Source organism: Maylandia zebra, unplaced genomic scaffold (assembly GCF_041146795.1).
Source record: "Maylandia zebra isolate NMK-2024a unplaced genomic scaffold, Mzebra_GT3a scaffold03, whole genome shotgun sequence".
NCBI lineage: Eukaryota > Metazoa > Chordata > Actinopteri > Cichliformes > Cichlidae > Maylandia > Maylandia zebra.
Genome location: NW_027490033.1, coordinates 3,123,518 through 3,150,264, shown reverse-complemented (window position 1 = coordinate 3,150,264; position 26,747 = coordinate 3,123,518). Strand labels below are relative to the sequence as shown.

At 43.7% G+C, this 26,747-nt stretch overlaps 1 protein-coding gene across 1 annotated transcript in view; it reads left to right on the top strand.

Moving 5' to 3' along the window:
* Positions 1 to 26,747, top strand: part of LOC112432436 (protein NLRC3) — a 3,307,575-nt gene that overhangs the window by 231,177 nt on the left and 3,049,651 nt on the right. The window contains exons 11-12 of the mRNA XM_076881152.1: positions 16,110 to 16,289; positions 17,629 to 17,802. Of these exons, the coding sequence (XP_076737267.1) occupies positions 16,110 to 16,289; positions 17,629 to 17,802 (354 nt within the window). The remainder of the gene's footprint in view (positions 1 to 16,109; positions 16,290 to 17,628; positions 17,803 to 26,747) is intronic.

Genomic DNA, 26,747 nt, shown 5'->3' with positions numbered 1-26,747 from the left:
TCAGCACAATTTTCCTTTTAAGTTCCTGAGTTTATATTTTTGACTGTCAGGTTGTCTGGACAGATGTTTTTATTTTATTTTATTTTTTTACTTGTGCCTAAAGTCAGAACTAAACCCACATGTAGATGACTTTCTGTTACTGGAGCAGCCTTCCTGAAGACAGCAGTGTGTTTTCATGCTTTTAAACCCAAACTCACCTTTCAGACCTGGCTTTCATTTATTATCTATTTTTGTTTGTTTATTATATATTTATTTCTACTGTTTAACTACTGCTCACATCTTTTATCCTCCTTTTTAATTGTTCATTTCTTTTTACCCAGTGTTTCTATATTGCACTTTGTATTTGTCATCTATATTTATCATGCACTACTTTGCTCATTTATTGTTTGGTTTTAATGTTATTAAATTTCGGTTCTTTTGGTATTTGTTATGGCCAAAAAGACACGGCTCAAAAGTGGTCTTTTTACTTTTTAAGTTATTAAATTTGTAACTGTAGTGATTTGTGTGTGTGACAGAGAGGCACTGCCAGGGATTTTTGACACAAGTTGTTCTTGTAAAATCAGTCTGTGAAGGTTCTCAGACATCCAGGTCATCGTAGTCTAAGGAGCTTGGAAAGAAAAGCGTCTGGACTTCCTTGAAGATGTTTCACCTCTTATGAGAGAAGCGTCTTCAGTTCTAAGGGTCAAATGGTGGAGTGGGGCAGTCAGTGAAAGGGCAATGGTAGTGTCTCAGGGTTTGTATGTTTGGGGGGTTCAGAGGGAAAAGATGAATGCAGGTCTGGAGTTGGTGTGTGAGAGCAGGGAGTGAATCTGATCAAACATGAGTGTCATGAAGCCTGTTTGCAGTTATTTGCACTGTTTTCCACTCTGGATGTTGTTTCTGTTCAGCTGTGAGTATAAAAGGCTCCATTCTACAACCTGTTTGTGTTAGTTGTTCAATAGAAACATTATTTTGTGCTGATGTTGCACTTCTTTTATTCACAACCAGAGTTTTTGAAGTCTGCATAAAAATGATTTAAATGACTTTTGAATATTACTTTAAATACTTAGATTTAAAGTTCTGAAAAAAGTTTAAATACAAAGATCACTATATTCTAATGTTTTGGCTGCAGTGTGTTTTTGCAGACAGGTATAACAGAACAGCTTTAGTGTTTAGATTTTTTAAACTTGAGTATGAACTTATACAAAATGCAGCAAGATATTAAAAAAAAAATCTGCTTTGATTAGAGACACAGCTCTAATCAAAGAGGTGGTCCGCTTGCCTCCGCCCCAGAGAGAAGGGTTACATCTCCTGGGTTTAGGTGTTTTCCAATTTGTCATCATTTTGAAAAGTTTACATTTCTTCAGTGTTGAGCAGCAGAAATGAGACTTTCCTATCAGAGGTCATTTTTGAAAAAATGAGGTAAATCAACCATGAAAACCATGAATCAACATGTGAACATGAGCTGATGCTGCTGAAGTGAAGCAAAGTTACAGAGGTTTGATTACAGACACAGCTGAGAGTTTGTAATCTGTCATCATTTTAAAAAGTTTCCATGGAACAGCAGAAATGAGGCTTTACTGTCAGAGGCCGACAGCACTGAACACAACAGCAGACTGGTGGCTAATAAACAGTGAATGATGCAGAAACAGATGTTTGAAGCTGTTCTTGGAGTCCACTGAGAGAGAGAGAGCTGTGCAGGCAGGAACAGCCAAAGTCAGAGAGAATTCATGAGCATATTGATCAAACGTGAAGCAGAGTTTGGATCTTCTTTTGCTGCTGCTTCACTCAGTTTTGGTTGGAGACAGATGAAACCTGCAGCTTCAGGATCTGTGAGCTGTCCACTTTCAGCCCCGACGGCGTGTCCGTGTACGTGCCGTCGAGTGAACGATCCACGCTCTGTGTTTCCATCTTTGTGTGTTTAGCTGCTCTCATTTACTGTTTTAGCTGTTTGCTGCTTGTTGAAATAGTTTGTGAGCTTTAACCTGAGATTCTGGCAAAATACATTTATATTAAACATCGATTCAGGATTGAATGAATCAACATCGTTTTATTCAAATTAAAACCATTTAAATGGGAACATGAATTTTTTACAGCCGCCTCTAATGCTGGGTAATGTCAGCTGGTCCATGTGCAGCTGGCTGTGAGGCTCAGGGAGCGTCTACAAAGTGCAACACTGAAAGAACATCATCCATAAATATTGAGTAAGAACTGGACTCTCATACAGCGAGACTCAAATGCCTTTAAACATCAGCTTATCCTGCTGATCCAAGTCCAACACTGAGTTTGTAAAAACATGTTTGTCAATCATTTTGTTTGGTTTCTGAGGAAAAAGATTCAATAACTTGCTGCTAATACACAACATTTCATCATATTTCCTCATAACCCTCTTTTGTCTGACCATTTGATCCCATTTGAATTTGCAATAAAGGATCCACAGAGTTTGGTGACAATAATGACAGTAGATGTTTGTGTGAAAGTGCTGGAAGCAAATGAGTGTGTGATGTTCTTTCAGTGTTGCACTTTGTAGACGCTCCCTGAGCACTGGTCTCACAGCCAGCTGCACATAGAGACCAGTGTTGTTAGTCCAGGTCAGAAGATGACTTGTTGGAATGAAAATGAGCTTGTAGTTTGTCTGCTTTAATAATGTGACTGGAAAAAGGTGTTGGACTTCAAATATGTCCATTTCTTTCACACTTCACCTTTAAAAGTGAAGCCATGTGGTTCCTGGAAGGAAAAACACGACTTTTTCAAGTCTTTGTCCTGTTTTTATGAGAAATGTACGACTTTAATGTTCTTTTTTTTTTTTTTTTAACTAAAATTTTATTATAATTTACAACATTGCAACTTGTGCTTGTCGATGTTCACAAGTAGGACAGTTACAGGAACTGCAATGCAGAAATGTAGATTAAAATAAGAACTGCAATTAGGAAGCACAAAACAAAACTGGGAAGCAAAACAAAACCCAAGCAAGCAAACAAACAAACAGACAACAACAAAAACAAAAAGAAAACAAAAACTTTATGTAATATTAAATAACATGTGACAAACTTAGCCATAAATGAACAAAACGAAAGAGACCTATGCTAAATTATTGAAACAGTAAAGCATGTATGGGTCGCCAACGCTCAGTAAACAATTCTCTCTGAATCCGCAGAGCAGATGTTATTTCCTCCATCTGGTAAATTTATCTTGCTTTATCAATCCACATATTATATGAAGATGGGTCAAGATTCAGCCATTTAATAGTGATACACTTTAGTGCTGCTGTAAGATTCTTAAGAGATACGTTTTATTGTTTCCCGCAAAACCATTTGGTAAGACTCCTAAAATGGCTAACTGTTGGTCTTTGTATTGTTGGAAAACTGTATTGAGAACTTTAAATATGTCATTCCAAAGTGAGCAGATTTTTGGGCATGACCAGAATATATGTGAGTGGGTTCCTAAAGAAGTACCACAATTTCGCCAGCAGGTGTCAGGATTTGTAGGCTTCATTTTGGCAATTATCTCTGGGGTTCTAAAATATCTCATGACCACCTTCTATTTAAATTCTCTCCACAGCCCAGAATTAGTCACCAGATGGGCTTCACCGAACACCTCTTCCCAGGTGTCCTCTGAGATTTGAGTGCCAGTCTCAGCTTCCCACCTTGCCTTAATATCCAAAGTTGCATTTGTATTGAAACTCATAAATGCATTATAAAAATGACTGATTAATTTTGGGGAGGAATTACTTTGAAATGTTTTTAGAAATATTTCCTCAATGGCTGAGGGCTCCAAAACTTGCCTCCATTCTTTATGTTTTGTCAAAAAGCTTCTTAGCTGCAGAAATCTAAAAAAGTCAGAAGAAGGAAGCCGAAACTGACCTCAACTGTTCAAATGAGCTCAGGTGCCCATTCCTCACAACATGACAAAGTTGATGAAGCCCGCTATGTGACCATGCTCTGAAGCCAGAGTCTTCCACAATAGGAGAAAAACCCTGCAGGGAGGAGAGGCTTGATAACATTGAAATTTCTTTTGGAAGACCAAATGATTGTTTGATTCTACGCCAAATCTTTAGTGTGACCCTCGTCCGTTCCCCCATATGCACATTTTTAATTGAAATGTTAGAACAAAGCAGGGATTCCAATGATCTTTCGCACATTGTCTTCTCAATGTTTAGCCACTGAGTTTCAGACAAATCCCGCACCCATACAGTCAGGGGTCTCATCTGAGCTGCCCAGAAATAATATTTCAGGTTTGGAACAGCCAATCCCCCCTGCAGCTTTGACAGTTTTAATGTTTGGAACTTGATCCTTGGGCGTTTGCCTTGCCATATAAATTTGGAAAAAAGTTTATCTAAATTATCAAATGTAGAGTTGGGAATGTTAATAGGCAGCATTTGAAAAAGGTCTAGAAGTCTTGGCAATACATTCATACGTATACTCTCGATCCGACCCAAGAAAGACAGAGGCAGGACTGTCCATCTCTCTAAATCTTTTTTTATTTTTGCAACTATAACTTCATAATTTACTTTAAACAAGTCTGATAATGAGTGAGGAATTTGAATTCCTAAATACTTGATACCTTCGTTTGGCCATTTAAAGCCACATCGCTCCTTGAATGTTAGTGAAATGTTTCCTCCTATATCCATTGCCAATGTTTTGTTAATATTAACTGTGTAACCAGAGAGGTAAACGTATGTACTAATAATTTCTTTTAAATGAGGTAAACTGACTGCAGGATTTGAAATGTATAAAAGTACATCGTCTGCATAGATGGACAATTTATGCTGTTCTCCATTAATTGAAAGGCCCTGAATTTCATGTTCTGATCACCACCTGCACTCATGTATATATCTATCTACTTAGCACTTTTAATTCTTATTCTTATTTTTATTTTAATGTCTATTTAAGCGTAATTTATGACAGTATGTTTGCACTGAAGCACCGCAGCAATTTCCTAATGTTGTAAACCTGCTCAACATTTGGCAATAAAACCCTTTCTGATTCTGATTCTGATTCATCTCTAATCAGAATCAGAATACTTTATTGATCCCTGGGGGAAATTATTTTTTTGTTACAGTGCTCCATTATAAACCAACATAAACCAACATTAAGACAAGACAGACAATATGCTAACTAAGAATAGTACAATATATACATATTAGGGGTGCAACAATACACAAAATTCACGGTTCGGTTCGGTTCGATACTTTGGTGTCACGGTTCGATATTTTTTCGATACAAAAAGAAATGTTCATGCCTTTTTAATTTGTCATTTATTAAAATTATAAATATATATTTTAACTCAAAAGTACAGTTTTTAAATTTAACCCTAACCCTTGTGCGTGTTTTTTATTTTGACAGCGAATGCGCACCTGGGGACCACTTATGTGCAGCCCTGGTTACAATGGGGCAAAAAAGTATTTAGTCAGCCACCGATTGTGCAAGTATCCCCACTTAAAATGATGACAGAGGTCAGTAATTTGCACCAGAGGTACACGTCAACTGTGAGAGACAGAATGTGAAAAAAAAATCCATGAATCCACATGGTAGGATTTGTAAAGAATTTATTCGTAAATTAGGGTGGAAAATAAGTATTTGGTCACCTCAAACAAGGAAAATCTCTGGCTCTCACAGACCTGTAACGTCTTCTGTAAGAAGCTTTTCTGTCCCCCACTCGTTACCTGTATGAATGGCACCTGTTTGAACTCATCATCTGTATAAAAGACACCTGTCCACAGCCTCAAACAGTCAGACTCCAAACTCCGCCATGGCCAAGACCAAAGAGCTTTCGAAGGACACCAGGAAAAGTATTGTAGACCTGCACCAGACTGGGAAGAGTGAATCTACAATAGGCAAGCAGCTTGGTGTGAAAAAATCAACTGTGGGAGCAATCATCAGAAAATGGAAGACATACAAGACCACTGATAATCTCCCTCGATCTGGGGCTCCACGCAAGATCTCATCCCGTGGGGTCAAAATGATCATGAGAACGGTGAGCAAAGATCCCAGAACCACACGGGGGGACCTGGTGAATGACCTGCAGAGAGCTGGGACCAAAGTAACAAAGGTCACCATCAGTAACACACTACAACGGCAGGGAATCAAATCCCGCAGTGCCAGACGTGTTCCGCTGCTGAAGCCAGTGCATGTCCAGGCCCGTCTGAAGTTTGCCAGAGAGCACATGGATGATACAGCAGAGGATTGGGAGAATGTCATGTGGTCAGATGAAACCAAAGTAGAACTTTTTGGTATAAACTCAACTCGTCGTGTTTGGAGGAAGAAGAATACTGAGTTGCATCCCAAGAACACCATACCTACTGTGAAGCATGGGGGTGGAAACATCATGCTATGGGGCTGTTTTTCTGCCAAGGGGACAGGACGACTGATCCGTGTTAAGGACAGAATGAATGGGGCCATGTATCGTCAGATTTTGAGCCAAAACCTCCTTCCATCAGTGAGAACTTTGAAGATGAAACGAGGCTGGGTCTTCCAACATGACAATGATCCAAAACACACCGCCTGGGCAACAAAGGAGTGGCTCCGTAAGAAGCATTTGAAAGTCCTGGAGTGGCCTAGCCAGTCTCCAGACCTCAACCCCATAGAAAATCTGTGGCGGGAGTTGAAAGTCCGTGTTGCTCGGCGACAGCCCCAAAACATCACTGCTCTCGAGAAGATCTGCATGGAGGAATGGGCCAAAATACCAGCTACTGTGTGTGCAAACCTGGTAAAGACCTATAGTAAACGTTTGACCTCTGTTATTGCCAACAAAGGTTATGTTACAAAGTATTGAGTTATATTTTTGTTATTGACCAAATACTTATTTTCCACCCTGATTTACGAATAAATTCTTTACAAATCCTACCATGTGGATTCATGGATTTTTTTTTCACATTCTGTCTCTCACAGTTGAAGTGTACCTCTGGTGCAAATTACTGACCTCTGTCATCATTTTAAGTGGGGGAACTTGCACAATCGGTGGCTGACTAAATACTTTTTTGCCCCACTGTATATAGCTCATCATATTGCAGCCACAGAAATTATTTTGTCCATGAAACCATAAAGCTGCACTTTCTTTTTGCCTTATAGTCTGATTTGTCATAACTTTTCCGTTTTGTGGTAAGCTTTTCTTTGGCTGTCACTTCTTCACCCTGACCTGTCTTATTTGGCTCAGCAGAACTAAAATATATATCCTGCTGCTTTTACACACGCACTCACATAACACTCAGCGATTCTCTGCGCGATCAACCTCTCACATGTTTAAGCTGCGGGAGATTTCACTTGTCATGTTTGCATAGTAAGCTAACGATTAATAAGACGATGTCAGAGGAATTGGTGCACAAATTATCACCACTCACCAATCAGTGCTGTCGCTCTCTACACACAGTTCGCGCGATTGCAAAGTGAAAGCAAAAAACAATGCCAATGACATAATTACCCAGCTACATTTCCGAAAGAATGCAAAAGCATTGACATATATTTTTCCTTCCTACAATAGCCCGACGGGCAGGGCAGAGATAGATTTTGGTAGCCCGACTGGAAAAATCGCTAGCCTCAGGACGTCGGGCTAGCGATATTGCGAGCCCTGTATCTGACTGAGGAATCACTCATCTTTGGAAAAGAGAGTTTATTACAGAGAAATGTCTCTTTCCAAAATAAAAGCTATACTATACGCTTCTTCTGGGCTATATTCTCAGCAGCATATTAAACATATCAGGTCCCCATAAGGAGAATCATGTGCTAACAGCTGTCTAAATGACTCTGGTAAAGTTTGTAGCATGCGTGCTTGTTGTTTTTGTCTGCTTCCACTTGTCTTTGCACTAGGATGATGTCGGAGTAAATGTGCAGTCATATTCGTTGTGTTCCCACTAGTGCTTTCAGGTTAATCTCGTTGAAATGACCTTAACGCCACAACACGGCAAATCTCCTTTAACGAGCTACCCCTGATCGCCCCGTGCATCGGGCTAGACGGCCAACACGTTAACGAGCTAACTGCGCTAACACACTAGTTCCCACCCATGTAATTAAGCATTGCGTGGCACATCCAACATACTGTTTTACTTTAGTCCATGACGTGCTTACCTTCAGGGTCATACGTCACATGAAAACCAAAATAATTCCAAACGCCAGATCTGAATGAGGGTGGGGGAGGTTCAATTTGCCATGTTGCAAGGAGAGCTTAACTTCTGTCTCGCTAGCTTGCCCTGCGCTCTTCCTTCTGACTATGCTGTCTGTGTTGAGCGCTCAGTGGATCTGCGCTCGACAAGTGCAGCCTAGGCGGAGTAGTCAAACGCAGATTCACTGAGCGCTCAACGCAGACAGCATCGTCAGAAAGAAAGTTGATAAAATAAATTACAAATTTTGTATTGTTCGATACATATGTGTACCGAACCGAAAGCACTGTATCGAACGGTTCAATATCGATACGAATATCGTTGCACCCCTAATACATATATATATATATATATATATATCTTGTACAAGATCAATGGGACCCTAAGAGCCTTCATCAGGAACTCAATGGGGATGTGGCGTACAACACTAGAGGCCAACTCCAAGCCCATAGCACAAGTCACCATCAAGTGCGGGATCTACCAAGGAGATGCTCTGTCCCCACTGCTGTTCTGCATAGGCCTGAACCCCCTCAGTGAGATCATTAACAAGACTGGCTACGGATACCGACTACGGAACGGAGCAGTTGTCAGCCACCTCCTGTACATGGATGACATCAAGCTGTATGCCAAGAGTGAACGAGACATCGATTCACTGATCCACACTACCAGGCTATACAGCAATGACATTGGAATGTCGTTCGGACTGGAGAAGTGTAGTCGGATGGTATCAAAGAGAGGGAAGGTAGTCAGAACTGAGGGGATTGAACTACCAGAAGGCAACATTGCAGACATAGAGGACAGTTACAAGTACCTGGGGATCCCGCAGGCAAATGGGAACCATGAAGAGGCCGCTAGAAAGGCTGCAACCACCAAGTACCTGCAGAGGGTCAGGCAAGTCCTGAGGAGTCAGCTGAATGGTAAGAACAAGATCCGGGCCATCAACACGTACGCCCTGCCCGTGATCAGGTACCCTGCTGGGGTAATAGGCTGGCCAAAGGAGGAGATAGAAGCCACTGACATAAAGACAAGAAAGCTCCTTACCATGCATGGAGGGTTTCACCCCAAGTCCAGCACCCTGAGGCTGTACGCTAAGCGGAAGGAAGGGGGCCGGGGACTGGTGAGTGTCAGCACCACAGTCCAGGATGAGACAAGGAACATCCAAGAATACATTGGGAAGATGGCCCCAACTGACCGAGTGCTCAGTGAATACCTCAGGCAGCAGAAACCCAAGAAAGAGGAGGGAGACGAGGAACCATCATGGAAGGACAGGCCCCTGCACGGTATGTACCACCGGCAGATAGAGGAGGTGGCTGATATCCAGAAATCCTACCAGTGGCTGGACAAAGCTGGACTGAAAGACAGCACAGAGGCACTAATCATGGCGGCACAAGAACAAGCTCTGAGTACAAGATCCATAGAGGCTGGGGTCTATCACACCAGGCAAGACCCCAGGTGCAGGCTGTGTAAAGATGCCCCAGAGACAATCCAGCACATAACAGCAGGGTGCAAGATGCTAGCAGGCAAGGCATACATGGAACGCCATAACCAAGTGGCCGGCATAGTGTACAGGAACATCTGTGCCGAGTATAACCTGGAAGTCCCGAGGTCAAAATGGGAGACGCCCCCAAGGGTGGTGGAGAATGACCGAGCTAAGATCCTGTGGGACTTCCAGATACAGACGGACAAAATGGTGGTGGCTAACCAACCGGACATAGTGGTGGTAGACAAACAGAAGAAGACGGCCGTAGTGATCGATGTAGCGGTTCCGAATGACAGCAATATCAGGAAGAAGGAACACGAGAAGCTGGAGAAATACCAAGGGCTCAGAGAAGAGCTCGAGAGGATGTGGAGGGTGAAGGTAACGGTGGTCCCCGTGGTAATCGGAGCACTAGGTGCGGTGACTCCCAAGATAGGCGAGTGGCTCCAGCAGATCCCGGGAACAACATCGGAGATCTCTGTCCAGAAGAGCGCAGTCCTGGGAACAGCTAAGATACTGCGCAGGACCCTCAAGCTCCCAGGCCTCTGGTAGAGGACCCGAGCTTGAAGGATAAACCGCCCGCAGGGGCGTGCTGGGTGTTTTTTTTATTTATATATATATATATATATATATATATATATATATATATATATATAAAGTCACTCATTAATAAATAGCTGGAAAAGAAACGTGTAGTTGTAGCAGTAACCAGTGTGTTAAGTGGATGCGTTGTACAGGGAGCCACAGGCAGGAAAGATTTCCTGTGTCGTTCAGTGGTGCTTTTTGGTAATCTCAGTCTCTCACTGAACGTGCTCCTGTGACTGACCAGCATGTCATGGAGTGGGTGGGAGGTGTTATCCAACATTGTCTTTATCTTGGACAGCATCCGCCTCTCCGACACCACCTTGAGGGAGTCCAGCTCCATCCCCACAGCATTACTGGCCTTACGGATTAGTTTATTAAGTCTGTTGGCATCTGCTACCCTCAGCCTGCTCCCCCAGCATGCAACAGCATAGAGGATCGCACTGGCCACAACAGACTCATAGAAAATCCTCAGCATTTTCTGGCAGATGTTGAAGGACCTCAGTCGCCTCAAAAAATAGAGACGACTCTGGCCCTTCCTGTAAAGTGCTGTGGTGTTTTTAGCCCAGTCCAGTTTATTGTCAATGTGTACTCCAAGGTATTTATAGTCCTCCACAATGTCAACACTGTCCCCCTGGATTGAAACAGGGGTCAAGTGTTTCCCGGTCTTCCTGAAGTCCACGATCAGTTCCTTGGTCTTTGCCACGTTGAGCTGCAGATGATTCTGCTCACACCACGTGACAAAGGAGTCGACCACAGCCCGGTACTCTGTCTCATCATCCCTGCTGATGCATCTGTAACCCTGGTAAGATTTACAGCAATCAGAAGTACAGGGTTCTTTGAATGCATCGTAGTCCTTGTCTGATAGTTTAATTTCCGGGCTTGCCCTGAAGGCACCATCTGCAGCTCCGTGCGCGTGAAGGTGTGGTGTAGAGGAAAAAGGACGGCAAGGAAAAACTCCATGCTGCCGCGGAGCACGGTTTTCTCCAGTTGAAAGAGAGGAAAGAGGTTTAATTAACATTTGTGAGAGAGCTGTCGTTAGCGGTGAACCACAGACGGGTACCTACCTGAAAGGAGTCGGAGTATTTCTTTGAACTTTTTGAACTATTCTGGTGAGTTAGCCTAGCTCACTTAGCACCGCTATTGCAGTTCAATGCACTGGAAAAAATAACTAACCAGTCAGAATAGTAGTAAATGTGTTTAATGATGTTTAAGATGTGTTTTCATAGTATTGCAATGTTGTGACAGTTTTGTTTATTATGAGTGTCTAATGTTTTTACTTTCTTGGGCCTGCTAGTTCAGCCGCGGCCAGCTAAGTGGTTATGCGCAGTTCACGTGCAATAGCTGTGCTGTTACTGTAACTGCGGGTGATGCACAGTAATACCGGTGTATTTACTTTTAATGTGTCACAAGATGCAGATTTATTTTAATATTTCAAAAGAACCAAGGACATTAGGAACAAGGACATTTAAGGAATGTGGACATCTAACATTCTGCATTTTTGTGTGCAGACTGTTTTTTTTTTGAGGTACAGTTCCATGGGTGCCAAGTGAGGAGCTGGTATCGTGGGTCTAAGACACTGTTGCTGCTGTGGAGGCCTTCTCTGTGTCAGGACGCCGACACGTTGATGCCTGCCGTACCAGGAGGGCGGTAGGGAAAAAAACAAAAGGAAGCCCACCTGAGAGATACCTTATCATTTTCTTTGCTACTTTTTCTCCGCCTGAGATTCAGGTCGTTTTCAGTTCTTAACCCAGGACAGTGGGTAACTGAATAAACTGACACCATAAGGAACTGGACACTCACATGCTATTTTCTTTTCTTTTTCCTTTTCTTTGGGGTGTTGAAATATTGTGTTTCTTGTCTTACATCTATTTTGATTGTTTCAATTATTTTTGTGATGCATTTGAGATGGTTACTGCATTTGAAGGTATCCCTACATTGAGGATGAGCAAAGGGAACTGATCCAAAAGGAAATATATAAAGCAAACTTTGTTTCATAAACCTGTGGTCGTGCGTGTTATGTGGGTTGGAAGTCTCATTGCTCTTACAGAGTTGCTACCGCCAATCTCCTTCCCAAACCTAGATTCGGATATTGTAGACATTGCACTTGGGCGAGCAGTATAGATCATCTCTTTATAGATAGAGGGACACACGTCCAGGTTACACATCCAACCACCGCAGAGTCATCAGAAAACTTCTGAAGATGGCATGTCTCTGTGCAGTGGCTGAAGTCTGTGGTGTAGAGGGTGAAGAGGAAGGGGGAGAGGACAGTCCCCTGTGGTGCCCCTGTGTTGCTGATTACCTTGTCAGACACACACTGTGGGAGACGTACATATTGTGGTCTTCCTGTCAGGTAATCAACAATCCAGGACACCAGAGAAGCATCCACCTGCATTGCTGCTAACTTATCGCCCAGGAGGGTCGGCCTGATGGTATTGAAAGCACTAGAAAAGTCAAAAAACATGACCCTCACAGTGCTCGCCGGCTGGTCCAGATGGGTGTAGACACGATTGAGCAGGTAGATGATGGCGTCCTCAGTTCCGAGACGAGGCTGATAAGCGAACTGAAGGGGATCCAGATGTGGTCTTACTATGGGTCGCAGCTGGTCCAGGATGAGCCTTTCCAGGGTCTTCATGATGTGGGAGGTCAGTGCCACGGGCCTGTAATCCTGGGGGCCACTGGGACGTGGCGTCTTTGGTACAGGGACGAGGCATGATGTCTTCCACATCACTGGGACCCTCTGCAGACTCAGACTCAGCATAAACAGTTTATGAAAGACTCCACACAGCTGGGGGGCACAGGTCTTGAGGACGAGGGGACTCACTCCGTCTGGTCCAGCAGACTTGCCTGAGTGAAGTCTCCTCATTTGCATCTCAACCTGGTATTGAGTGAAGGTGATGGGTGGGGGAGGGGTGTCAGGACTCTCACAGGAGGCAACAGCGCCATGTGAAGAGAGAGGCTGGCGCAGTGGTGTGGCTCTGGATTCCAGACTGACTACAGGTGAGGTTGTGGGGGTGGGAGCAGACACTGTGGTGTCGAATCTATTGAAAAACAGATTCGCGTTGGTGGTTCTTTGTGTCCGGGGGTGGGCGTCAAGGTACACACCGGCTCACTCTTTGGCGGCCGCTTATCGGGGCCTGGAGCTTGGGGCTCGCTCGGGCCACTTCGGAGGTGGGGTGCCCCCGACCTCTCGGCCTGGGGCTCGGTCACTCAGGCACAGCTGGCTGCCGGCGGAGCTCACGGGCGCGTCACTGCAACCCCCCCTGGCTTCTGCTCCGCGGCTGCTGAGTGAGCCCTCATCTGGGACTCTCCTCAGCTCTTTCTGGGACAGTGGCGTGGCTGCCCCTCTGTTGGTCTTCCTTGGTCTCTTGTGTTCTGGGGGCCTCTGGATGTCTGGAGTTTTGATCTCCTCCATACCTGCTTCATGCCCTGGAGGATGGGGCTGTGGCCCCCCCCACACCCTCTAGCAGATCATTACATGAAGGAACCTTTTAAAAACAAGCGCGTCCATGCTCACAGGTGTACACACGGGTGATCACACCCACAAACTACACCCTTTTTGGCTCCTACCTCAAAGCACACTGTGTTCTGTTGATCTTATGTGCTGCACAATAATGTTTAATATTTAGTATTTACTGTCATATTCCCATATATCATTGTGATGTTGTTTATTCTATTACTCTTGTTTTCTTCTGCTTGTTCTCTTTTTTCTTTCTCAACAGGTGATCCAGGTGATCGATATATGCATTTTTTTTTCTGCCCATTCTGTTGGTTTTTGTTTTTTGCCCTTCTCCCCCGTCCCTCTTCTCAGCTGTTTCTCTTTCCCTCTTTCTTTCTCCCCTTCTTTCCCCCAGTCAAGTCTGTCCCGTATTCAGCAAGTGAAAATAAAATAAACAATAAAAGGTGAATCAAATGGACCATTACGGCAAGGCTGGGATGGTCAATTTGGTAAAGTAAATCCGTTGGGCATCTTTCTTTGCCTTTAGACAACAATTCTGATGGCAAAAGAGCCAAACGGGACAGGCAAACCCCCCCCCCAAAAAAACAGAAAAACAGATTCAACTCGTTGGCTCTATTCTCACCTCCCTCAGCTCCCCTGCTGTTGGTTGGCCTGAATCCAGTGATGGTCTTCATGCCCCTCCACACCTCTCTCATGCTGTTCTGCTGGAGTTTCCACTCCAGCTTCCTTCTGTAATTGTCCTTAGCCTCTCTGATCTTGTCCTTTAGTAACACCTGGACCTTCCTCACCTCCTCTTTATTGCCCCCTCTGAAAGCCCTCTTCTTGTTGTTGAGGAGGGCTTTGATGGGCTTTAATCAACTGCGCCAGAGGCTCAATACTTATATCGAACAGCAGGGGCGACAGTGAGCATCCTTGTCTACGCCCACGTTCCAGTGGAAATCTGGCTGATATTGTTCCATTTACCCGTACAGCCGCCATTGGGTTGGAATAAAGAATCTGTATCCACTTAATTAAGTTTGGCCCAAATTTGAATCTTTCAAGTGTTTGGCCCAAGTACTGCCAGGAAACCCTGTCGAATGCTTTTTGCGCATCAAGAGACAGAATCATTGTTTCTTCTTGTTTGGTCTTGTACAAGGACATTAAGTTCAACAATCTACGAACATTGTCCCCATGGTGCCTTCCTGCAATGAACCCTGTTTGATCTGGATTTATAACCTGTGTAATAATTTTACTAACTCTTTTGGCTAAAATCGTGGTGAGAATGCGCAAATCAGTATTAAGTAATGAGATTGTCCTGTATGATTGACAGTTTGTGGGGTCCTTGCCCTCTTTATGGATTACGACAATTGTAGCATCGTTCCAGGACGGCACCATAGTCCCAGTCTCCAGAGCGCAGTGGTAAGCTTTCAGTGATAAGGGTGCGACTTTGTCCTTAAGTTTTTTTATAGAATTCGTTAATAAAACCATCAGGGCCAGGACTGTTTTTAGTTTTAAGGTTTGAAATCACCTGTAAAATTTCTTGTTGTCGAATTGGTTCATCTAACTCCTTTGCTACAGACTCTGACAGTGTTTTTAAATTGATCTTTTCTAAGAAATCAGATAGTGTATTGTTATCTTTACATGTATCTGAATTTTTATATAATGACTTGAAAAAATTGGCAAAACAACTTGCAATTTGATTTGGTTTAGTAATTAGGGTTTGATCTGACTTCAACTTTTGGACCATATTACAAGTTTGCTGTTTCCTGAGTCTTATTGCCAGCAATCTACTAGCCCTACTACCCTGTTCATAGTACTTTTGTTTAGTGAATCTGAAATTGCCCTCAATTTTCTCGTTCATTAAACTATTAAGATCACTACGTAACATTTTAAGATCGGAAAGCAAATTGGCTGTCTGTGCTTTTTTGTGTTGTTGCTCTAGGTGTTTTATTTTGGCCTCCAATTCACACTGCCTAGCCTCTTTTCTTTTCTTCCTGGCACTTGCAAATGATATTATGCGACCTCTAATGTATGCCTTGGCGCAATCCCAGAGAGTTAAAGGCGATATCTCTGGAGTTGTGTTCAACTGCAAGTAAGTATTTAGTTCAGTATGTATGAACTCAAAAAACTGGCTGTCATTTAGGAGTGAGGCATTTAGTCGCCAGACTTTAATGTTCTTGATGCTCCTGTACCATCTCTCTGTCATCCTCCTCGCTCCCTCTTTGCACTCACAGTCTTTGTGCATCATTAACACTCACATGAGGAAAACCAAAGTTTTACTGGGCAGAAGATGATCATCAGTGACGCTGTCTTTAAAACACTCTTGTTAGAAATGTTCGACTTTAATGTGAAACATTCAGAGTTTTTTCTCTTGTTGTGTTTGTTTGAAGCTGCTTCCTGTTGGCTTCAGCTGTTTGGAGTTTCCATTTTCTAAACTTCTACATTCTGAACCTTCTTCAGCTCTGAACAGATGATGAAACACTGAATGATTTCAAGCACTTTGTCTAATAAACTTACATCTTTCATTCTTCATACAGATTGAAGGGCTGTGGTTTGTCAGATATTGGCCTTGATTATCTGGCAGCAGCACTGAAGTCCAACCCCTCGTATCCCACAGAGGTGGACCTGAGTGGAACCTACAGCAACCTGAAGGATTCAGGAGTGAAGCATCTGTGTGATTTTCGGGAGAATCCACGATGTCGATTTGAAACTCTGGGGTCAGTCAGCATGTTTTAGTTGTGCTGAGATGAATATGATGTGAAAGTTGTGCTGACACTAAACTGCAGACATCAGGCTGATATTATACTGATCCACACTGAGGATCTTCATGGTAAAGTCTGTTTTCTTCTTCTCTGGTTTAGTCCATTGACTGCAGCAGAACAATGTTCACATTTCAAACAGTGATAATCAACGTATGGCCCGCGGCCCACACGCGGCCTGCCCACCTTTCCTGATTCAGAGAGAGGGGACCCTGATTAACTGTGTAGCTTCTTCCTCACAGTTCTAAGTATCAGACACAACAATGAATAATCCACAGCTGACTGTCTTTAGCAGGTCAAAGGTCACGGCACACAGCAGTCTGTGAAACAGTTTGGAGCAGGAATTCTTGCACATTTACAAACTGACACTGCTGCACGGCATGCTGGGTAATGCTAGCTGCTCAGTTATGGGCGTGCTAATGGCTGTGAGGCTCCGTGGCTGCAGAACACTGAAGAAGAGAAAAGAGAGGTGGAGGATGAAGAAAAGAGGCGGACATGAAGCAGACGTTTAGCTCCAGAGAGGAGCTGTGTCTGTGTGGGCGGGGCTCAGGTAGCTCCGCCCACACAGTGAGACTGAAGCAGGTGAAGAGTAATAAATGAAGACAGCAGACAGGATTTGATAAGCTGATGTACAAACATGTGGAATGATGGTGGCAGCTACAGAAACAGGTCCATACAGGCTGAAGCGTGTCTCAGTCTGAATGTACACTGCTGTTATAAGAGCTGTGGAAACTCAGGTCAAAAGGACGTAACCACACTGCTGACAGTTCCAGGACATTCACAGAGTTACAGCATCATTTGTGACCATAAAGACAGAAAGCTCATCCAAATCCTGGGATTAAAAGTCTGTCCTGGTGGTGTCCAGTCAAACACGTCTCTGTGAAAGCTTCAATCCAACAGGCTCCAAAGTCCTTCTGCTCATTTCCTCGCCGGGTTCTTGATGCTCCTGTACCATCTCTCTGTCATCCTCCTCGCTCCCTCTTTGCACTCACAGTCTTTGTGCATCATTAACACTCACATGTGGAAAACCAAAGTTTTACTGGGCAGAAGATGATCATCAGTGACTCTGTCTTTAAAACACTCTTGTTAGAAATGTACGACTTTAATGTGAAACATTCAGAGTTTTTTCTCTTGTTGTGTTTGTTTGAAGCTGCTTCCTGTTGGCTTCAGCTGTTTGGAGTTTCCATTTTCTAAACTTCTACATTCTGAACCTTCTTCAGCTCTGAACAGATGATGAAACACTGAATGATTTCAAGCACTTTGTCTAATAAACTTACATCTTTCATTCTCTATACAGATTGGAGCGCTGTGATTTGTCAGAGATCAGCTGTGATTATCTGGAAGCAGTGCTGAAGCTCAACCCTTCGTTTCCCACAGAGGTGGACCTGAGAGACCACAAGCTGCAGGATTCAGGAGTGAAGCAGCTGTGTGTTCTTCTGGAGAATCCACAACATCAAATTGAAACTCTGAGGTCAGTCTCCACGTTTTAGTTGTGCTGACACTGTCGATCTGTGGAACTAAAACCTTTATACAGGAAGTCTGGTTCAGCTCTTTGTAGACCTTCTAATCTCTGATGCTCTGAGTCTTACTCAGTAGGTGATGCAGAGTTGTGAAGCCGATGTGGGTGAGGACACTCGCCCAGCTCTAACTACTTTGACGTCCAGGCGGCTTCCCTGCTTGTCCTGATACAAACAAACCTGAGTAACCTTGCAGGTCAGATCTCATCAGTCACACCTGTTATGGCAGCTCTCCTCTAGATTGTAGTTCTTGTTAACCTGGGATGGTTTTAGAAGCCTGGACCACAGACTGCAAGGGAAGATATTACTGGGAAAGGCCAAAGCAACCTATTAGACCCATTAAACACTAACATAGATGAATACTCAGATTTAAACCTTTATTGTTTCACAAAGGGTTAAAAAGGGAACGTCCACAGTTTAGACTGCAGCAGATTTTATTAAAGCAGTTTGACAGGAGCAAAGCAAAAACACAAAGAATAAGTGTTTCACATATTAATACATATAACATAATAATAAAAGAAAAGCAAAATAATGATAAAAAAGAATGAAAAAGCTGTCCAGAGCAGCAGGATGTCTGAGGTCTGCAGAAAGACAAAAACACAGCAGCTAAAAATAGTTGTTGAAAGAAAACGAGGTGGGAGCTGCTGATTCCTGAGCTTTGATACTGGATTAGCTTCAGTAGTTATTCCCATCACTGCTGTAGGAGCTACATTTAGTCACAGCTGATTGTCTTCTTTGACCAATCAGAAGACTACTGTTGTAAAAACAAGCAGACAAAGAACCAATGAGAGTGAAGAACAGGATAAAGAGCTCGTGTGATGGAGGCAAAGCAATAATCAGCAGACTGTAGCAGTTTCTATCTGGATGAAAGTAGAAGGAGCTCAGCGGAGCTCAGTCCCATATCTTTGTTTAGAAACAACATCAGTGATTTCCTGCTGCTCGAGATGATTCCAGCAGCTCTCATTACAGCAGCTGATGAGAGAAACAGCTGATGGCTCACAGCTCGTGCACTGTTGGATCTCCAGATGTTCACGTGGCTGAAGTCTGTGAAGAAACTGTGGTCCACGTAGTTCACACGGCCTCAGATTGGACCGAGCTCCCTGGATCACTGCAGCATCCTCAGCTGGTACATGGACGTCTCTGTTCCTCAGTCTTGGAGCCCCTGCAGGTCCGTCCACACCACCAGGGTCTTCTCACTCACCTTGCCTTTGTCCTCGTCCTTCATCGGCCATGCTGTGTCTTTGTTCCTGCGGTGTTGTTCCCACGATGCAGCGCTGATGTTCCCTCCTTGAATGCACAACAAGTACGGTGCTGGTCTTTCTCGGGTGGAGCAGAGACAGATTGAAGTCTTTCAGGCTTTAGTGCCGACTTCCCTGACAGAGGCTGGACTCCATGGTCTGCACAGGAGGCTTCTACACTGTGTGGAGGTGACTCCTGGACTTGAAGACAGGCTGCAGGTACATGTGTGATGAAGAGGAGCTACAGCAGTGTGATGGAGCTGCAGGTGTGACGGAAGTCCTGCTGTCCTGTCCCACCCTCATCTTTGCTTCCTCTGTCTTCTCTGGACTTGTCCTCCTGTTTCAGAAACAGCACTGCTTCATGCCGAGGGTGGACGGGAGCGTTGGCTCTGATTCTTTTACCGTCCACCACAAGGAGACACTGATGCTGACCTCCTGATTCATCTGCATGTGTTCTGCTTCACACTGCTCACCTCTACCAAAGACTTCACAAACATCTTCTTTCTTTGAGTCCAGTTTGTCCCACAAACACTTCCAAATCTCCTCCTCTGAGATTCTGCAGCTTCTTGCAGTGTGACTCAGCTGACTTCTGACAGACCACAGACTGGCACAGCATCCACATGTGTCTCCTTTCAAACAGGCTCTTGATGTTTCCTCCCACATCATTCTGGCCTCTCAGTCTCCTTTGTTCTCCAGCTCTGTAGCTCCAGCTGGTGAAGCTTCAGTTTTCCATGTTGGTAACAGTAAACTACAGCCTCTGCTGTCAGCTGGGTAACTAAACAGAGCTGCAGCACGTCTCTGCGGTGGTGCTACATCCAGCCTGCAGACGGCCGTCTACATGTTGTAGTGGTTTACAGTCACCAGGGGGCGCTGTCCCAGCCATGCAGGCAGTGGGCTGCTCTGCTTGTGCTGTTGTTGGTGAAGCTGAAGTGAAAGCGAGAGTTAAAACCCTGAACAGTGTCCACTGAGCTTCTTATGCTCTTCTCATGCTCAAAGAAGTTTAACAGGAAGGACGACTCGTCCATCAGGCGTCCAGCTGTCCGTGACCGTGTCCACAGCAGAGTGTGACCGAGGCTTCATGCTAACACGCACACATGAAGCTAATACCACCACGAGCAGCTGCTCAGTGGATTTGGAGGACAAATGTCTGCAGCTTCTCACAGGCAGTATGCAGAATGTGGATCTCCACAAAGACTGTGGAGAGCTCGTCCCACACTCTAAATCCAAACTTGTCTGCACAAAACTTCTCACACGTTCCCGTCACAAGTGTCTTCTAAGTGAAGCTACCAGGTTCAGGTCCAGCTTGTTTATCTGGAGCTGCAGGAGATGATCCATCCTCACAAAGCAACACAGCAGATATGCAAACACACAACACAACCAAAGGATTCTCTCTGCATGTCTGTGGCTGATGCTGCTGGAACGAAGCTGTTTGAAACCTTGTTGTTCTGCACTTTGGGACCAGAAGAGGAAACTGAAGCTCTGTGCAGAGGGTCCAATGGAAGCAGCCAAGCGCTGTAAGTGTCTGCTGTACAGGGATGCTGGTTCAGCTGTGGCTCAGTTTCACAGTGTGACTCAATAAAAGCAGCAGGAAATCAAAGCTTGATGCTTTCATCAGTGTGGAAATAAGAAAGTTTCCTGTGACAGACGCTGGAGCTCTTTCACTCTCAGCTTCACAGTTTCAGCTTCAAACTTCTTCCAACATGTTTCTAACACGGCCACATTCCACCTTAATGGAGCTGATATCTTGTGCATCAGCACATTTTCTAAAGGCAGCGATCACATCTTTAGTTTTGGATGTTTAACTGCAGATTGTTTATGTGTTTATAGCACATTAATTACAGCAGCAGCGTTGACCACAGTGCTGTACAAGAATCCAAAATAACGATTAAAATAACTCCTAATATTAATATCACACATCAAATATCAAATAACTCTCATGCTGTATTAAAAGCCAGTGAATACAAATGTGTTTTCAGAGCAGATTTACAGAGACTGACAGCAGGAGCTGGGGCTGTTCGATAGAACGATGTATATATGATGACCATATGAAAACGTCTATCGTTTCATATCACGCTCTTTGTTTCCTGCTTATGTGTTTGTGTTTTCCAGATAAAGCTTTCAAAATAAATCTGAAGATCCTGTTGAGAGTTTTCAAAATAAACACAATACAGTACTGCGGTCGCTCGTTTATCGAGTTACGTTCTAAAAATAAGTCTCAGAATGAAGTAGCAGCTTTATGTTTTACAAGTATTATAGAAGTTTTAAGGCAGTTAAACCCTCACTGCACACTTTCTACACTTTTCTCAGACAGGCATGAACATTTTCACACTTTTCTCTCTTGTTTAAACAAAGTTCAAACCTTCATAGAAAAATAAGTTCATTATTAAAGAGTGAAAGCAAAGTGTTTCTGAAATGTGTCAAATCAGCCTTTGCTGGCATTAAATGAGCTTCTGTGTGAGGAGCACTCGTCCATGGCCTGGGCTCCTCGCTGTCAGGTAAAGTTTCATAAAGCTTTTGAGTTTTTATGCAGATAATGTTGGTGTCCAGCACGATGTTCTTTTTCCTGCGGTCACTGAGCCACAAAGCCAAAGCTGACTCCATCCTTACGATGTTCTTGTTGTGGACAGTTACAACCTTTTTGCCTCCTTGTTGAAACTATGATGGTCAGCATCTTCCTCTGCCTTTGGCTGCTACCACAGGTGCAAAACGTCTCGTCATCATTGTTGTTTGTTGGGACAAAACGTACAAACATACAGTGCAGCACTGCAGAGTCACACTGCTGTAAATTTGAACACATTCTGTACTGTACAGGAGACACGGCACGAGATTGGCTGACAGTGGTCTACAGCCAATCAGGACGCAGAACACAATGCGCTGTAAAAAACAAAAACATGCAAAATTGCACAAAAAAGATCAGCGAAACAGCGAGGCCGCCAAAGGTGAACTGTGTTACAGCGAGGGACCAGCGTATATGTGGTTGTTGGGACGATAAATGTCTTTGAGCTTGTGTCAGAAGACGAGCTGCAGCTTTCTGGACCAGCTGCAGTCTTGCCAGGCAGGTCCCACTAACTCCAACATATAAGGAGTTACAATAATCCAGCTGGGACGTCATGAAAACGTGGATCGCCCGTTCAAGGTTTTTAAAAGATAGAAATGATCTCACCTTAGATAAAAGCCTCAGTTTGAAGAAAGACCGCTGTACAACTGAGCTCAGCTGTTTTTCAAATTGCCGTCAAATATAAGCCCCAAATGTAATAATGCGATTTAATAAAAGAGCTGAACCAGTCTAATAGAGCGCCCTTGATGCCGCCATGCTCCAATGGTGAGGTCAAGATGCTGTGGTCAAGGCAGCGGTCAGATCCAAAAGCACAGCTGAGTCTCCTGATCAGTGGCTGATTAAAGATCATTAAGAACTTTTCAAAGTGCAGTTTCAGTGCTGTGAAGAGCTTTAAAACCAGACTGAAACCTTTACAACAGATTGCAGCTGAACAAATATAATCTTTTACAAAATCTTCGACAGGAAGGGAAGCTTTGAAATAGGCCTGAAATTTGAGCGGACAGAGGATCCAGATCAGGTTTTTAGTACAGGCTGTACAACAGCATGTTTAAAACAGGCTGTACAACACCTGAACTAAGACTGCTGTTAAAAATCGCTAAGATGTCGGAACCAACAACCTTTAAAATCTTTTTAAACACGTGTTGGAACAACTTCATTTGGACAAGATGATGTCTTTATAGCATCACATCGTTCCTCCACCTGATCAAACCACACAGGCTCAAACTGATCAAAAACAGCTGAGCAGGTGAATATTTTAGCCCCGGTGCGATCTCGGGCGAGAGTATCGATGATGGCCAAAGGGCAGCGTCCAGCTCTACGGCCGCTGAAGAGCAGACTCAACAGACGCGCGTGATGTGGATCCTACTGCTCTAAAACTGGAGCTTCTTCAATCCATTAAAGAGGACATTAGTACGCTGTTAAAAGAAGAACTCAGAAATGCATTGAAAGAAGATTTTGACAATATAAGGGCTGACGTGCAAGGACTGAGAAATGAGATCGCTAACAGCATGGCGGCGACGTGCGGCGAAGTTGATGGAGTAAAGGTTACAGTGAAAGAAGCTGAGGATGGGCTGTCAATGTGGAGCGATGAGGTGACCACCCTGCAGTCTACAGTAGAGAGTATGAAGGAGGAGCTGTCTGACCTGAAGGATAAATGTGATGAAGGCAGGAAGCGGAGAGCTAACATCCACATCATAGGGATCCCAGAGGGCCTGGACTCGAGCTCCTCCACGGCCGTATCCGTGCTACTACGTGAAGTGCTGGGTATGGATAAAGACGTTATTGTCGACCGCTCACACAGGAGCCCTATCCTGAGAAAGCCAGCTGGTAACCCGCACGCCGTCATAGCCGAGCGTCACTACTACCAGGATTGTGTGGCTACGCCGTGCCAGGGCCCAAGCCCCGCTTGAGTTTAACGGACAACCTATTGCAATATTACGACTGGGCGATATGACCCAAAGTTCATATCTCGATATTCTTTAGCTGGATGGCGATATACGATATATATCACGATATTTTTAAAGCCAGAAAGTACGAACAAAAAGAGAGTTCTTAGTCAAAGCTGTGTCCCAAATCTCACACAGGCACATTTATTAACATACAGCGTAGATGTACATGAAACAATTACTCAGAAATAAATGATCAGCATTTATTAAATAATAATGCTCCATAAATAAAAGAAAACAATGTTGTTTTTGTGCATAACAAACAGCTCACAATCGTGCAGTCAAAATGTAAACAGACGCTGAGCATAATAACAAGCAGCTGCTCTGTTCCCAGGTTCTACTGCGTGACTGACAGCCTGGAGTTTGAAACCCTCTTTGTAACCGTGTCTCTTACAGGTGCCATTTATGGTCCTTATACACACTCAATACAGTAATATTACGTTGAAGCAGAGTACGTATCACTCCGCGAGGCTCCTCGTAGCTGTAATGCTCCAACAATCCATCAAGCGGTGCGGCCTCGTAGCTGAGCAAAGTCGTACCAAAACATCTTTTGAAAGGTTTCTGAGCGCCGTGTAGCACATAAAATCGGTTCGAGGTCAGTAAGCACAACCAGAATTCATCCATAAGCCGCACTGTCGATTTATGAGAAAATTACAGGATTTTAAGTGCAGAAAATATAGTTTATGGTTTTCATTTGATCTTAGCAAATATCTACGCCTCTAATTGGGACGATCACAGATTTTTCACTAATGTCTTTGCGCGGCTCCCCAATATGTCATCACACAATATCATCTTTGAGGGAGACCTAAACTGCTCATTATCTGCTATGGACCACAGTTCACACAAAAGTACACTTAGTCCAAACTCAGCATGCGTCATTCAGAGCTTTCTTGATCATTATGGGCTGGCTGATGTATGGAGATTTCATAATCCTGCTTCACGTCAATACTCTTTTTTTCTAATGTCCATAAAACATATATTTGTATAGAAAAACGTCTCCCTTTAGTTACAGAATGTGATTATAAGACTCTGGTGATTTCTCCTCTTGTTTTTTCAATGTGTATTCCTGATGCCTGCTCCAACTATCAGCCATGGAGATTCAACTCAGTGTTGTTAGCAGATGAAGAGTTTGTCAGTTACAAAAGGTCTCAAAGAGATTTTTTTCTATCAATCAGACCCCAGAGATGTCATCATCAGTCATTTGGGAATCTCTAAAAGCATCTGAGAGGCCAAATAATTTCATTTTGTGCCAAACAAAGTGCAACACTGAAAGAACATCATCCATAAATATTGAGTAAGAACTGGACTCTCATACAGCGAGACTCAAATGCCTTTAAACATCAGCTTATCCTGCTGATCCAAGTCCAACACTGAGTTTGTAAAAACATGTTTGTCAATCATTTTGTTTGGTTTCTGAGGAAAAAGATTCAATAAGTTGCTGCTAATACACAACATTTCATCATATTTCCTCATAACCCTCTTTTGTCTGACCATTTGATCCCATTTGAATTTGCAATAAAGGATCCACAGAGTTTGGTGACAATAATGACAGTAGATGTTTGTGTGAAAGTGCTGGAAGCAAATGAGTGTGTGATGTTCTTTCAGTGTTGCACTTTGTAGACGCTCCCTGAGCACTGGTCTCACAGCCAGCTGCACATAGAGACCAGTGTTGTTAGTCCAGGTCAGAAGATGACTTGTTGGAATGAAAATGAGCTTGTAGTTTGTCTGCTTTAATAATGTGACTGGAAAAAGGTGTTGGACTTCAAATATGTCCATTTCTGTCACACTTCACCTTTAAAAGTGAAGCCATGTGGTTCCTGGAAGGAAAAACACGACTTTTTCAAGTCTTTGTCCTGTTTTTATGAGAAATGTACGACTTTAATGTGAAACATTCAGAGTTTTTTCTCTTGTTGTGTTTGTTTGAAGCTGCTTCCTGTTGGCTTCAGCTGTTTGGAGTTTCCATTTTCTAAACTTCTACATTCTGAACCTTCTTCAGCTCTGAACAGATGATGAAACACTGAATGATTTCAAGCACTTTGTCTAATAAACTTACATCTTTCATTCTTTATACAGATTGTGGGACTGTGGTTTGTCAAAGATCAGCTGTGATTATCTGGCAGCAGCACTGAAGTCCAACCCCTCCCATCTGAGACAGCTGGACCTGTACTTCAACAACCTGAAGGATCCAGATGTGAAGCAGCTGTCTGATCTTCAGCAGAGTCCAGACTACAGACTGGAGACTCTGAGGTCAGTAGAGTGATGGAGTGAGTGGGTGGTGCTGTCAGCAGTGTTGTACTAAACACAGTCAGTATGAAACAAAGATCCAGTGTTTCCTGTAAAGCTGCAGCTTCTCAGTGAAGCTGTGAGAGGAGAACGGTGACAGGCTTCAGGATTGGACACAAACACTTCCTGTTTCTCACCTTTATGGTCACCATAGTAACGGCTGACACGCTCTGATCAAACACTGTCAACAGCCAATCAGCTCTCTGAACAAAGCAGCACGCAGACCAATGACTGCATTGATTTCCAAGTTTAAAGCAGTGAAGAACACAGTCTGTAGGTGAGGAAGAATTTAGTGAGAGCAGATGTTTGGATGGAATTCCTCCAGTTAACAGCTGGAACCGTCCATCTGGATTGTTGGGCTTGTTGTTGGGGTTCCTACAGAGCTCAGAGTGGACACACCAAGGTTCTTCTAATGAATGAAAGTCCAAACTCAAACTAGGAGGGAAAAACATTTTCAGCAACTTCAATAAAAATCCAAAGATTAGAAAAAGTGAAGCAACAATGAGTCCTAGTACAGTCCCAGCACTGACGTCCCTGCTGCTCTTTATACTGGATGTGCTGCATCACTGACTGACAGCTGATGAAGAGTCTCTGGAAACACTCGTTTATCTCCTCTGCTCTTCCTCCTTCTCTCTGCAGGTGGAGGCGATGATGGTAAACAGGACGGTGTGTGTGCTGAGAGAGGAGCAGCTGTGTCCTGATGATCCAGAGAGGTTGAAGCAGCAGCAGCAGCTTGTGTGTAGAGACGCTCTGACTGGGCCATGTTACTGGGAGGTGGAGAGGAGAGCTTCATCCAGCAGTGACTGACAGAGGAATGAAGTGCAGATGACTGTCAGTGCTGCAGAGTGAACTGCTCTGAGAACAGCTCCACTGTC